The following is a 15,021-nucleotide window of genomic DNA, read 5'->3' as shown; positions in this document are numbered from 1 at the left end:
TCTCGCACGTTGACCTGGCGGGAAAACGCTCCCTTCTTTCTCTTCAAGACACTTTTTGGCACGCGTGACGACAACCATAGAGCAAGGACACGCCCCCGTCCGTCCTGGCTGCTCGGTACGCACGCTTCACTTCTTTTTACACTTCAACCCCCCCCACGCCCACTCCCTAAAGCTTCTACGCCTTGTTAGAAGGCAAAGATGTTACCGTGGCAACGCGCTGGCCGAGGCCAAGCTCGTCCAATCACGTGACAGCTCATCCATACAAGTTATTACTGATGGACAACCAGATAGTGAAGGAGATAAGGGAAGGAGATAAGGGAAGGTGGGAACACAGTGATTAGATTTCACACACGCACACGCACACATCCTTGATAGTGATGACCTTGACGCACAAAGTTAAAGTAAACAATCTGACTTTTTAAAAATAACCTTTTTTTCTTCAATATTTCAACGTTGATGCAAATCAAATAACCTCATTTTCCCTCCTAAAATGGCCTTCTTCTTCTTGTCAAATTGCAACTTTTTCTTGTTGGATGACAACTTTTTTTCTCTGAATGTTGTGACTTCATTCTTCAATTTTTTTTTTACTTTTTTGTGGTTGTTCTTTTTTTTTTTTTAAATTTCCAACTATTTCAACTTTTGGTCAAACTTTAATGTAAGGTACACAAAAATACACTAATTACTGAGGAACTAATGAGGAACTAATGACTAAGGGACATACATTTAGACTAGTTACTGAGGAACTAATGAAGAACTAATGAGGAACTAATGACTAAGGGACATACATTTAGACTAGTTACTGAGGAACTAATGAAGAACTAATGAGGAACTAATGACTAAGGGACATACATTTAGACTAGTTACTGAGGAACTAATGAGGAACTAATGAGGAACTAATGAGTAGTGGTTGGTGGTGGTTAGGTAGGTTTGTTCCTTAGCCAACTTTCTCATTGTCAATTTCCTTCTGTTAATATTTAGACTTTTTCCTCAACCCAATGTTCCAAAAATGACAACTTTATTTTGTTTTGCTTGGGTCTCCTTATTTTGACACTTAAAAAAGGCAAATATTTCAACTCTATGCTATTTAAACGACATTATTTTTCCTCTTAATATTCCAAGTTTATTCTCATAAAATTGCAACTTTTTTTCCGTTAGAATGCAACTTTTTTCGCTTCGTGTTTTGACGTAATACTCTGGACGTTACAGCTGTTTTTTAAACTGTTTGCTGTTGGTGTTTTTCCCAACCTTGTGACTTCATTCCCATCACATTACAACCTAATTGGCCGAATATTGCAACTGTATTTCTTTTTGTTTGATGCTCATAATATTTAGACTTTAAAACAATAAGAGTTTTGGTCTTTCATGTTTCCAGCCTATGCTACTAAAATGATATCATTTTTTCTAGTAATCTTACAAGTTTATGCTCGTAAAATTGTGACTTTTGTTGTTAGAATTCGGCTTTTTTCTCTTCATATTTCCACTTTATTCTTGTCAAATTACATTTTTTGCTTTTATTTTTTTTACATTTTCCAAAAATTTCAACTGTCATCTTGTCAATTTTCCCTTTGTAATATTATGACGTTTTCCCTCAACCTAATTTTCCAAATGATCATAAACAATCACGTCAAACAAAGAATGTATTTTTTCTTTGCTATTTCAACTCTATGCCACTAAAATGATGTTGATTCGTTGATTCTTACAAAATTGCAACTGTTTCTTTGTTACAATGCAACTTTTATCTCTTCATATTTTGACTTTATGCTCGTAAAATGACAGCTGTTTTTTCCATTTTTGCTGTTGTTGCTTTAAAATTTTCCAACCTATTTCAACTTTCTTCTTGTAAACGTTTTTCTGATAATACTATGACTTTATTCCCATCATATGATATCACTTAGTTTATGATATCACCTCAACCTAATATTCCCAAAATGACAACTTCCTTTTGCTTTGCTTGTTTCTCAGAATATTCCGACTTTAAATAAGTTCATTATTTTCTTGAATATTTCAACTCTATGCTACTAAAATGACATTATTATTATTTCCAAAAATCACATCTGTTTTTGTTTGCTTCTCATAATGTTGTGACTATGAAAAAATAAAATATTTTCTTTAATATTTCGACTTCTGCCTAATAAAATTAGCACAAAATAATACATAAATAAATAAAATCATTTTAAAAAAACTAATAAAATAATATTCTGATGTTATTCTTGTAAAATGATGACTTTTCCTGGTTAGACTACCACCTTTTTGTCATAATATTTGGATTTTTTTCCTGTAAAATTGCTGCAGATTTGTTCCATTTTTGCACTTAAAAAGTTTTCTTGTTAAATTATATTTGTAGAATGTGCTGTGGGTCCATAAAACAACAAATGACGACACATTGGACACCCCCGTGTTAGCGTTGCGTAAGTGTTTGAAAGAGGCTTTGCGTGCTAAAAAAAGTAAAAAGGGCTTGCGGTGCGCCTTTTGGGCACACGAGGGAGCCACAGTCAGCTAGCAGGTAAACATGAAGACATGAAGCGTTGCAATGTGCGTGAAATAAATATGTTCAGTAGCTTTTTAAATAGGTGGAATAGATAAGCATGCATGGCAGCTGAGGGTTGAAGGTTTGCGTGGGGGTGGAAGGCGATAAAGGCGACGAAGCGGTGCAACTACGACAAGATGACGTGCACTTTGTCCCGGCCGCCGGTGTCTTGTCCCGTTAATGATCCTTCTCACGTCATCTTATCTTATCATGGATGTTTTTCCTTCTAATGGTTGCTGTGATAACATGTTAGCTAACTTTCCATCTTCTCCTTTGTGTCGACGTGCAGGTTGGCTTTATGGCTGGCAGGTCGTAAACGTGTGGATAAAAAGCAGGACGGGAAGCAGCAGGACGCAGTGGACGAGCGGCCGAGGTGAGTTCCATCCAGCACAACCTTTATCATTCATGTCGATCAATCATTCATGTCAACCATCACTCCTGTCAATCAATCACTCGTGTCAATCATCATTCATGTCAACCATCACTCCTGTCAATCAATCACTCGTGTCAATCATCATTCATGTCAATCATCATTCCTGTCAATCAGCATTCATGTCAATCATCATTCCTGTCAATCAGCATTCATGTCAATCAGCATTCATGTCAATCATCATTCATGTCAATCATCACTCGTGTCAATCATCATTCATGTCAATCAGCATTCATGTCAATCAGCATTCATGTCAATCATCACTCGTGTCAATCAGCATTCATGTCAATCATCACTCGTGTCAATCAGCATTCATGTCAATCATCATTCATGTCAATCAGCATTCATGTCAATCATCATTCATGTCAATCAGCATTCATGTCAGTCAGCATTCATGTCAATCATCACTCGTGTCAATCAGCATTCCTGTCAATCAGCATTCATGTCAATCAGCATTCATGTCAATCAGCATTCATGTCAATCATCACTCGTGTCAATCAGCATTCATGTCAATCATCATTCATGTCAATCAGCATTCATGTCAATCATCACTCGTGTCAATCAGCATTCATGTCAATCATCATTCATGTCAATCATCACTCGTGTCAATCATCATTCATGTCAATCATCATTCATGTCAATCAGCATTCATGTCAGTCAGCAGTCATGTCAATCATCACTCGTGTCAATCAGCATTCCTGTCAATCAGCATTCATGTCAATCAGCATTCATGTCAATCAGCATTCCTGTCAATCAGCATTCATGTCAATCATCATTCATGTCAATCATCACTCGTGTCAATCAGCATTCATGTCAATCAGCATTCATGTCAATCATCATTCATGTCAATCATCACTCGTGTCAATCAGCATTCATGTCAATCATCATTCATGTCAATCAGCATTCATGTCAATCATCATTCATGTTATTATCGATATGATTATTATAATTAATATTATTTATTATGACGGTTATGTATTAGTATTCATATATGTATCATTTAGAATAAATATTATTAGGAAGAATATTATTAGAAGAGTCTTATTATTAATATGATTTAACTGATATCTGTATTGATAATGTATTTTTAATATTGCATATTATTATTAATATATATTCATTTGTCTTATTATTATTATTATTTCCACTGTTGTTACAAAGATGATGTATTATTATTATTATAAATAAGATTACTCTTTATATTATGTATTATTACTAATATTATTTGTTATGATTGTTGTGCATTATTCAAAATATTACGTTTTACGTGTATTATTATGATCATTATGTATTCATTGTAATCAATGATTTTCTATTTGAAGCAAGCAGGCGTAAGAAAAGTGCTAAAGAATTAAGAATGTGTTGCTAGCGAGACCTTCTAGAACTTGTACAAGCTAGCTGACTAGAAGATGGGTGTGTCATGTGGTTTTTATCAGCCAATCAGCAAGAAGCAGTAATGGTACAATATTGGAAATGAGAGTACTTCATGAATCTTTCATGTTGTATTGGATTGACAGATGAAGGCGTGGTCACTCTTGTTGCTCTGCCTCCTAGTGGGCGGGTCCTGCGCGGGTCTGCAGGACATTGTCCAGAAAAGTATTGAGCGCCGGAAAGGTCAGTCTTCCTCGCCTTCTTTTAGGTCTTTTCAAAATAAAAGCCTGACGTGCCTCTCTTCTACAGTCGCCCTACTGAACCCGGAGCTGGAGGACCGCGTGCCCGACCTGAGCGCCAACATCCCCGCGCCGGGTCCCGCCACTCCAGCAGCCCTGGAGCAGCAGGATGACCTGCCGTCCTCCTTCATTTTCGGCGACAACGTCAACCTGGAGTGGCGCACGTGGAACGGCTCGCTGACGGACGGTGCCGTGGCGATCTACAACGGCTATGCCGAGCGCACCGACTACATCTGCAAGTACAAGTGTGAGGCCGGCTTCTACAACCCCGCCATGGGACCCTACTGCCGCTACCCCTATGGAGACCGCGAGTACTACGCCCCTGAGTTCCAGATCCTCACCAACAGAGATAACTTTGAGTTCTTGGAGTGGAAGGAGGGTTCCTACGGTTCCGTGCCTCAACACTCGGTCAGGACGTGCCTCGGGGTGGGTATCTACGTGGGCAAGAACAAGTATGGCCTCGGCAAGGTGGTCCCCCAGTTTGAGGCCTTCTTCCTACCATGGGAGGGCGATGAGTACTGGTACAAGAGGTACCAGGTCTTGACCATCAACAGGGACGCTTACACGCAGCACATATCTGACGTCAGGTACAACCTGGATGAAGTGGCCATCTTTCAGTACCCCCCCGAGACCATGCGCATCTCCGGGGTCACCAACAACGACTGCCAGTTGATACAGAAGACCGTCACCATCTCCAAGACCACCGAGGTAGAGACCACCTGGAACATCGGCCGGGCCACAATGCTGGGTATAACTGGCAGCATCACGGCCAAAATCCCGCTCATCGGCTCCGGCGGCCTGGAGCTGAGCGGCGAGAAGACGCTGCAGTTCTCCCGAGGGACCACCGTGGTGGAAGCACTCAGGCACTCGGTGTCCGTGGAGCTCAGCGTCCCCCCCAACCACTCCTGCAGGGTGCGCATGGAGGGCCGCAAGGTCAAGGCCGATGTCCCGTACACAGCGCGCCTCAGCCGCACGTACCGCAATGGAGACAGCCAGTGGACGTCCATTTCTGGCACATACGATGGAGTCCAGATCGGAGAGGTGCGCGCTGTGGCGGACCGCTGCGAGCCCATTGGAGATGCCAAGCCGTGCCCATAAAGATCGTCTGCTTACCACCCTGACAATAAAAAAATCATAAATCATAACAAGTGTCTCTTTTCTTGAGCAAGGAAGACATGTTGTTAACTCTGATTGACCCTAACCCTAACCCTCTACCCCAATACTATTACCAGTAAACATACCTGTTGTTGGAAGTGGACATAATTAACCAGCAATATAATTATCACGCATATATCGTAGTAGCGTGAAAGTGTGTTGCCCTGTAGGAATGTCTGTTTTAGGAATGCAGCGGTGACCTAGCAACAGAGAAGATGGCGACTCATGGCGCCACCTTGTCTGCTGACTCCAAGGATGCAGTCGCATACTCACCGATATCCTTCGAGGCTGTGCTGAAATGTGCTTCATACCACACATGTATTACTGATAACCACCACAGAGACGCACACACATAGGAAAAGACAAGTACAGTTGTGCAGCTGCGTTGCCCACCCCATCCCTTAGAGTTGCACAACCTTGTAGTTAGGGAACACCCAAATAAAAAGCGAGAGTTTAGAGAGCGTATTCGGAGCGGTTTGGGAAGGCAACTCTGGTGCGTCCCTTCTGTTCTCCTCGTGAGTAAAAAGCTATGTTGTTGTCTTGTCTCTTCTGTCATTTTGCTGTGTTTTAGTGTCACAGGAGTTTGAACCTGACACGTGTCAACATGTGCATGCGAAAATAAGGGACATTTTCGGGAAAGTAAGGCGAAATAAAGGAAAATTCTGATACTTTCACCAGAATTTCCACCATCCATGGTTTAGGGTTAACCCAACCTTAACCATAACCCTAATTCTAATCCTAACCCTAACCATAACCTGAAAGGTAACACTAACTCTAACTCTGACCTTAATTTTAATCCTAACCATAAACCTAACCCTAACCCGAACCATAACTCTAATTCTAATCTTAAACCTAGCCTTAAACCTAACCCTGAAACCATAAGCATAACCTTCACTCTAACCCTAATTTTAACCCTAACGCTTACCATAACACGAATGCTAACCCAAACCATAACTCTGACCTTAACCATAAACCTAACATAACCATAACTCTAATTCTTATCCTAAACCTAACCTTAAACCTAACCATAAAACCATAACCGTACCCTCACTCTAACCGTAACCCGAATTTTAACCCTCACCATAACTCGAATGCTAACCCTAACTCTAATCATAACCCTAACCCTAATTTTAACCCTAACCATAAACCTAACCCTAACCCTAAACAACTCTAATGCTAACCATAAACCTAACCATAACTCTAATTCTAATCCTAATCCTAAACCTAATCTCAAACCTAACCATAAAACCATAACCATAACCCTCACTCTAAGCCTAACCTTAATTTTACCATAACCTGAATGCTAACCCTAGCCTGAACCCTAACCCTAATTTTAACCTTAACCATAAACCTAACCCTAACCATAACTCTAATCCTAAACCTAACCTTAAACCTACCCATAAAACCCTCACCCTAACCCTATCATGTTTCATTGAGGACTAGTTTGCTCTTTGATGTTGCTGGACATGAGCGTGTGGGCTCAGTGATTGACAGGTGATGAGGCATGAATGACAGGAAGTCATTAATGACATAAAACATGACAAAGTGTTGTTAATTTTTCATTGTGGTTTGACACAAAAGCAACGTGCGCTGTGTTCTAACAAGGCTTGACGTTTGGCAGAGGTTCACAGCGGCCCACCACAGCCTGGACTTCTGAGATCTGGATGCTCTTGTAGGTCCCGGTGATGGTGGTCCACTTGGTCTCGCCGTTGTTGTAGGTGCGTTTCAGTTCGGCGGTGTACGGGATGTCTGCTCCGTATTTCTTGCCCATCATGTGGATGATGCACGAGTGGCCGGCAGGGACTGGGGTCTGCACCTTGATGGTGTGTGAGGTGGTCTCGCTGTAGGTGGTCCCTGTGGTGAACATCACGGTGGCCTCCATGCTAAACTGAATGCCTGCTGAGGTGATGAAGGGGATCTTGGTGGTGATGCTGGTGCTCCCGGCCAATGAGAGGCTGTAGTTGTTTTCCCATTTGTGTTCCATCTTGGTGCTCTTTGTCAGAGTGTCTGAGAGCATGGCTTCATCGCAAGCTGAGTTTGAGACGCTGTCGTTCTTCAGTGACTCAGGGGGATGTGCCACCACCGGGATGCCCTTTGTGTGGTACTTCACATTTGTCAGGAGCTCGCTCTCCACATCCTCATGGATGACCAGGAACTGGTATGGTTTTTCGTAATGGTACTCCCATCCATTGTAGGGTAAGTAAAAGACTCGATGACTGACCACCACCTTCCCCAGACCGTACTCATTCTTGCCCACGTATACGTCCTCCTCCTCGCACGTCTTGACCGCATTCCAGGCCACCGAACCGAAGGCGCCCTCCTTCCACTCCAGAATCTCAAAGTTGTCTTTGTTGACCAGCAAGTAGAAATCAGCTTCTTGGAGAGCTTTGCCGCCGTAGGGGAAAATGCAGTAAGCACCTACGTCAGGGTTATAATAACCTGATGCGCACCTGTATTTGCACACATAGTCCCAGCGACTCATGTATCCGTTGTAAATGGACACTGTGTAGGCGGGGACCGACCCCGTCCACTGCTGCCACACCAGGTTGGTTCCGTTAAACTCGGCAGACGGCGATGAAGCCATAGCTTTGGCGATGTCCGGAGTCACAACATAAGCTTGATTGGGCGAGTGAACTGATGGGTCTGGAACTATGTCCTTCAGAGCCGGGTCCAGCACCGGTACTGTGTAAGTAGAAAGAAACACACAAAACCGCGCAGGAGGATGAGGAACATGACTTTAATTGACGTCAAAAGATCAACATTCCTCATTCTCGTGCAAAAAAAACTATCCTCGCTTGCAAAGCTCAGAGATTTCTACTGGTTGAACTGAAATTTAAACAACACAGAACCAATAAGCGGCTTGTCAGGACTTACAGGGTTCATGGCAACCTGGACGGCGAGGAGAAGTCAGAGCCGGCAGGGCCAGCAGCAGCAAAACCGGCAGCTTCATCTGAGGAGCAAAAACTCTTATTTCACTTCTGGACTTTGACAATGTGAGCTTGACTACTGACATAAACGAGACGCACTCACCTCCGGTCCAAACGGGTGTGCTGTCAACCTACCAGTAGTCACCAATATGTACTTTTCTCTTGATGCTTGACTTTGACCCGCCCTCCTCCAAATAAAACATTGATCAGTGCAGCTCAAACAAACTCCTGCATGGCTCTCGGGAAGTCGATCAAATACAAGAGTTCAGGGTGGTCAGCGTGGATAGACTCCAGCAGGCACACCCAAATACACAGACTGAAGTCCTCATGGGACAGAGTCCACCGCATAGCGAACACATCCAAGTACCACCACTAGCCACTAGGCGAACAACCAGGCAGTTCAATGTGTTCTATTTATCATCTTTCATTGTCACTCATTAGTGGGGAGTACCTATACTTTAAATGTGTTTAATAAGAGAACTGGGGAGGGTTACTGGAGCTGAATCAAAGAATTACTTAATTATGGCCTGTAACTAATCTCGCAACTAATGAGGGACAAACCGTGCAAAGACACGTTGGTCTTGATCGCAGGTAGTGTGCTATTTATAGTTTGTATCAGTCTGTGTAACCGTGGAGAAGTAACTGACGAACAAAGTTGAAAAGGGGCCGCTTCATGAGGAACCACCGCCCTCAGCCTATACCGTGCATAAAAGCACTTTCTGTCTCGGGTTTCTGTCAGGAGTCAATAAGCCAACACATGAATGAATGGTTTGTCTTTATTTGTTTTATTGCAGTTGGACACGAAAGCGACGTACGAGTGACGTGTGCTGTCCTAACAAGGTTTGGCGTCAGGTAAAGGGTCACAGCGGTCCACCACAGCCTGGACTTCTGAGACCTGGACGCTCCTGTAGGTGCCAGTGAAGCTCGTCCACGTGGTCTCTCCGTTGCTGTAGGTGCGTTTAAGGTGCGCCGTGTACGGGATGTCCATGCCGTACTTCTTTCCCTGCATGGTGATGGTGCACGAGTGGCCGACCGGGACCACGGTGTCCACGGCAAGAGAGTGGGTGGTTGTCTCGGTAAGAGTGCTCCCTTTGACCAACTTGTAGCTTGCAGAAACCCGAAACTGAAACTGTCCTTGAACAATGAAGGGGATTCCGGTTTTGATTGTGGTGCCGACTCCCGCCGTGAAGGAGAAGGTGGTGTCCCACTTGTTGGACCTTGAGATGCTCTTTGAAAGGGTGGATGTACGTTTGATGGGCTGGCAGTTGTAGTTGAAGACCGTATCCTTGTTCAAGACCTCAGGAGGATACACTACAGGAGTGACGCCATCTGTGTGGTACTGGACATCCATCATGTCCTCTTTTCTTACGTCTTTCTCCACCTCCAGGACCTGATAGTCACGGTACCAGTACTCAGTGCTCCCCCAGGGAAGGTAGAAGGCCTGATCACTGACCTTCACTTTCCCTAAACCGTACTCATTCTTACCAACGTATATGTCTTCGTTCTGGCAGGTCTTAATAGAAAATGGGGTCACGGAACCGTAGGAGCCTTGTTTCCACAGCAAAACCTCAAAGTTGTCTTTGTTGACCAGCAGCTCAAATGGCGACTCGCTGTACCCGTACCCATTGTTGGAGAAGTTGCATTCGCTACTGCTCTCTGGGTTGTAATAGCCCGCGTTGCAGCCCACTTTGCAGATGTAGTCCACGCGTTTAGAGTAGCTGTTGTAGATGGACACGGCCCCGCTGGGGATGCTGCCGTAAGTGGTCTTCCACTCCAGGTTGGTTTCATCAAAATGGAAAGATTTAGAGTCAGCCATATTTCTCCTCACTAATGGAGGAAGCTTACAAGATTTTTTGGCCGGTGGTCTTTCAGGGCGTTGGTTCTCCAGAGCTGGATTTAGAGCAACCGCTGTGTGAGGGACACATGAGTCAAACACAAATAGACACATTGTTATACATCATCCGTCCTGATCTTGTGACCAGAAGACACGTAAAGAGACATTCTTTCAACTCTGCTTGAACACACCTGGGACATCAGATGAAAACGAGTCCTGGTCCCCGCAGCCTGTAGGTCGGGCCGAGGTCAGAACCGGCAGAGCAACAAGCAGCAGAACCAACAGCTTCATCTTAGCTCATCCTAAAAGGGACGAGAATGTATGATGACAGCTTTCAGTGTGTTAAACTAAAGCTAACAACGAGACGCACTCACCACCAGTCCAGACGGGTCAGCTGGGGACTTAGCAGGAGCACCAATATGTACTTTTAACTGGATGGTTGACTTTGACCCTTCCTCCTCGACATAAAACATTGATCTGTGCTGCTCAAACAAAGGCCGGCCTGGCTTTCAGGGTTTGCTGGACATCAACCAGTTGGTCAAATACAGCTTTTTAGTTTTAGGTGTCCTTCTTGGGACAATAAAAGCACTTTCTGTCTCGGGTTTCTGTCAGGAGTCAATAAGCCAACACATGAATGAATGGTTTGTCTTTATTAGTTTTATTTCAGTTGGACACGAAAGCGACGTACGAGTGATGTGTGCTGTCCTAACAAGGTTTGGTGTGAGGTAGACGGTCACAGCGGTCCACCACAGCCTGGACTTCTGAGACCTGGACGCTCCTGTAGGTGCCAGTGACGCTCGTCCACGTGGTCTCTCCGTTGCTGTAGGTGCGCTTGAGGCGCGCTGTGTACGGGATGTCCATGCCGTACTTCTTTCCCTGCATGGTGATGGTGCACGAGTGGCCGACCGGGACCACGGTGTCCACGGCAAGAGAGTGGGTGGTTGTCTCGGTAAGAGTGCTCCCTTTGACCAACTTGTAGCTTGCAGAACCCCGAAACTGAATCTGTCCTTGAACAATGAAGGGGATTCTGGTTTTGATTGTGGTGCCGACTCCCGCCGTGAAGGAGAAGGTGGTGTCCCACTTGTTGGACCTTGAGATGCTCTTTGAAAGGGTGGATGTACGTTTGATGGGCTGGCAGTGGTAGTTGGCGACCGTATCCTTGTTCAAGACCTCAGGAGGATACGCTATGGGAGTGACGCCATCTGTGTGGTACTGGACATCCATCATGTCCTCTTTTCTTACGTCTTTCTCCAACTCCAGGACCTGATAGTCACGGTACCAGTACTCAGTGCTCCCCCAGGGAAGGTAGAAGGCCTGATCACTGACCTTCACTTTCCCTAAACCGTACTCATTCTTACCAACGTATATGTCTTCGTTCTGGCAGGTCTTAATAGAAAATGGGGTCACGGAACCATAGGAGCCTTGTTTCCACAGCAAAACCTCAAAGTTGTCTTTGTTGACCAGCAGCTCAAATGGCGACTCGCTGTACCCGTACCCATTGTTGGAGAAGTTGCATTCGCTACTGCTCTCTGGGTTGTAATAGCCCGCGTTGCAGCCCACTTTGCAGATGTAGTCCACGCGTTTAGAGTAGCTGTTGTAGATGGACACGGCCCCGCTGGGGATGCTGCCGTAAGTGGTCTTCCACTCCAGGTTGGTTTCATCAAAATGGAAAGATTTAGAGTCGGCCATATTTCTCCTCATTGGTAAAGAAAGCTGATGAGGTTTTTTGGCAGGCGGTCTTTCGGGGTGTTGGTTCTCCAGAGCTGGATCTAGAGTGACCTCTGTGAGAGGGACACATGAGAGACACATCAAATCCACTCATGTAAAAGACATCAATCAATACAAATTTGACCGTGAGTGATTTGTGTCCACCTACGGGTGCTGCCCAGCGAGTCTAATTGTTGATCCAACCACGTGAAAACTCTGGATGCAGCACACTTGGAAAACTTGAACACACGCGTACCTTGGAGTCAAACACAAAAGACACATGGTTGTCCATCAGCCACACTGATCTGGCCACCAGGAAGAAGACACGTGAGGGGACATTCTTTCAAATCAACTTCAACGCACCTGGAAAGTCAGAGGAGGACAAGCCCTGGTCCTCGCAGTCTGGAGGCCGGGCCCAGGTCAGAACCGACAGAGCCAACAGCAGCAGAAATGACGGCTTCATCTTATCTCGTCCTAAAAGAGATGAGACACGTGGAACTTACAGGAGGACAGCTAAAGCTAACAACCGGGCGTGTTCACCACCAGTCCAAACGGGTCAGCTGTGGACTTCCAGCAGCAGCAGCGACCAATATGTACCTTTCTCCTGATGCTGAACTTTGCCCCGCCGTCCTCGTCCACATAAAACATTAATCAAACAAAGCGTCCTCTGATGCTTTCACCTTGCTTTCAACCCAAAATAGTCCATCAAGTCCAGCAGCTTCACATTTTACTCTTTGCATCTTGGAGCGGAAACAACAGTGACAATACTCATCATGCTAATCATGCTAACAACAGTGTTAACAACAAGGCAAATAATAATGATAAAAATAATGCTATAATATACAGTATATAAATCATGCTAATATCAATGCCAATAATAATGCTAACATCCATCCATCCATTTTCAAGATTCAAGATTCAAGAGTTTTATTGTCATGTGCATGGTAAAACAGTGGTTCTACTATGCAATGAAAATCTTATTCTGTTCATTCTCCCAAGAAAAGAAAGAAAACACAAGAAAGAATAAGAACATAAGAAACATAAATACCAATAAATTAAGCAACAACAACAGAAGAAGACATCAATACAAATAAATAAATAAATAAATAAAGTGCTATGAGTGTGTCCGTGTGTTGCGTGCGGCGTGTGCGAGTGCTTCGTTGAGAAGCCTGATGGCCTGTGGGTAAAAGCTGTTTGCCAGCCTTGTGGTCCTGGACTTCAAACTCCTGTAGCGTCTGCCTGACGGTAGGAGTGTGAATAATGAGTGTTGTGGATGTGTGCTGTCCTTGATGAGGTTGTGTGTTCTTCGTAGGACTCTAGATTTATAAATGTCTTGCAGTGAGGGGAGGGCTGCCCCAACAATGTTCTGTGAGGTCTTGATCACCCGCTGGAGTGCCTTCCTATCACGTGTTGTACAGTTACCGTACCAAACAGTGATGGAGGCGGTAAGGACACTTTCCATAGTGCATCTGTAGAAGCAACTCAGGATTGTGGTGGACATGCCAAATTTCCTCAGTCTTCTCAGGAAGTACAGTCTCCTTTGGGACTTCTTCATAATTTGTTGGGTGTTGTGAGACCAGGTGAGGTCCTCGCTGATGTGTGTGCCAAGGAACTTGAAGGTTTTCACCCTCTCCACCTCAGTCTCATCAATAAACAGGGGTCTATGCGGCTCCTTTTCCCTTGTTCTTGGGTCGATGATCATCTCTTTAGTCTTATCTGTATTGAGAAGGAGATTGTTATCACGACACCAAGCTATGAGGTCCGCCACCTCTCTTCTGTATGATGTTTCAACACCACCAGTGATCAGTCCGATGACTGTAGTGTCATCCGCAAATTTAATGATGCTGGTGTTGTTCTGGGAGGCCACGCAATCGTAGGTGAAGAGCGTGTAGAGGAGCGGACTCAGCACACACCCCTGGGGGGTCCCAGTGCTCACAATTCTTGAGCTGGATGTGCGATTGTGGACTCTGACTGACTGGGGCCTGCCTGTTAGAAAGTTAAACACCCAGTTACAGAGGGAGGGAGACAGGCCAAGTGTGAGGAGCTTATTTGTGAGTTTGTGGGGGCTGACTGTATTAAAAGCAGAGCTATAGTCTATAAATAGCATTCTGACATATGTGTCATTTTCTATACCGCTTCTCCTCATTAGGATCGCAGGGACATGCTGGAGCCTATCCCAGCTGACTTCGGGCGACAGGCAGGGTACACCCTGGACTGGTGTCCAGCCAATGGCAGGGCACATATAGACAAACACTCACATTCATACCTATGGACAATTTAGAGTCTCCAATGAAGCTAACATGCATGTTTTTGGGAATGTGGGAGGAAACCGGAGTACCCGGAGAAAACCCACACACACACGGGGAGAACATGCAAACTCCACACAGAAATGCCCAAGGGAGAATCAATGCTAACATTAATGCTAAAAATAATACTAAAAATAATGTTAATATTATTCCAAAAAATAATGCTCATATGAATATTGTCTCTAAAAATAGTGCTAATATTAATGTGAATAATAATGCTTAAAATAATGCTGATGCTAATATCAACACTAATAAAAATGTAAAAAATAATGCTAATGCTAACACTAAATATAATTATCAGAAGGATGCCAGTAATAAGGCGAAGGATTATGCAAATATTGATGCTCATAATAATGCTAAAATAATGCTAAAAATAATGTTAAAATGAATGCTAATAATGCTAAAAGTCATCCTCATAATTTTAGGATGAATCCCTCAAACCCTCAAAATAATAAAAATAATGCT

The 15,021-nt window shown here is 44.1% G+C and overlaps 4 protein-coding genes across 4 annotated transcripts; 1 reads left to right on the top strand and 3 right to left on the bottom strand.

Annotated features, from left to right (window-relative positions):
- The first annotated feature begins 2,807 nt into the window (after nt 1-2,807).
- Nucleotides 2,808-5,731, top strand: LOC129179846 (natterin-3-like). Its single transcript, XM_054773611.1, has 3 exons — nt 2,808-2,900; nt 4,475-4,571; nt 4,638-5,731. The coding sequence occupies exons 2-3, from the start codon at nt 4,475-4,477 to the stop codon at nt 5,723-5,725; spliced, it is 1,185 nt and encodes a 394-aa protein (XP_054629586.1). The 5' UTR covers nt 2,808-2,900; the 3' UTR covers nt 5,726-5,731.
- Nucleotides 5,732-7,325: 1,594 nt separating this feature from the next.
- LOC129179847 (natterin-3-like) lies at nt 7,326-8,949 on the bottom strand. The gene is made up of 3 exons (XM_054773612.1): nt 8,813-8,949; nt 8,657-8,732; nt 7,326-8,464 (listed from the first exon to the last, which is right to left on the bottom strand). Exons 2-3 carry the CDS (start codon nt 8,730-8,732, stop codon nt 7,380-7,382), a joined length of 1,161 nt encoding a protein of 386 aa, XP_054629587.1. The 5' UTR covers nt 8,813-8,949; the 3' UTR covers nt 7,326-7,379.
- Nucleotides 8,950-9,459: 510 nt separating this feature from the next.
- LOC129179805 (natterin-3-like) lies at nt 9,460-11,020 on the bottom strand. Its single transcript, XM_054773520.1, has 3 exons — nt 10,918-11,020; nt 10,735-10,845; nt 9,460-10,617 (listed from the first exon to the last, which is right to left on the bottom strand). Exons 2-3 carry the CDS (start codon nt 10,832-10,834, stop codon nt 9,542-9,544), a joined length of 1,176 nt encoding a protein of 391 aa, XP_054629495.1. The 5' UTR covers nt 10,835-10,845; nt 10,918-11,020; the 3' UTR covers nt 9,460-9,541.
- Nucleotides 11,021-11,178: 158 nt separating this feature from the next.
- On the bottom strand, nt 11,179-12,836 carry LOC129179804 (natterin-3-like). The gene is made up of 3 exons (XM_054773519.1): nt 12,614-12,836; nt 12,420-12,506; nt 11,179-12,324 (listed from the first exon to the last, which is right to left on the bottom strand). Exons 1-3 carry the CDS (start codon nt 12,711-12,713, stop codon nt 11,249-11,251), a joined length of 1,263 nt encoding a protein of 420 aa, XP_054629494.1. The 5' UTR covers nt 12,714-12,836; the 3' UTR covers nt 11,179-11,248.
- Nucleotides 12,837-15,021: the final 2,185 nt, after the last annotated feature.

Source organism: Dunckerocampus dactyliophorus, chromosome 4 (genome assembly GCF_027744805.1).
Source record: "Dunckerocampus dactyliophorus isolate RoL2022-P2 chromosome 4, RoL_Ddac_1.1, whole genome shotgun sequence".
Taxonomy (NCBI): Eukaryota; Metazoa; Chordata; class Actinopteri; order Syngnathiformes; family Syngnathidae; genus Dunckerocampus; species Dunckerocampus dactyliophorus.
The sequence above is the reverse complement of the archived record's forward strand: the minus strand, read 5'-3'. Positions and strand labels throughout refer to the sequence as shown.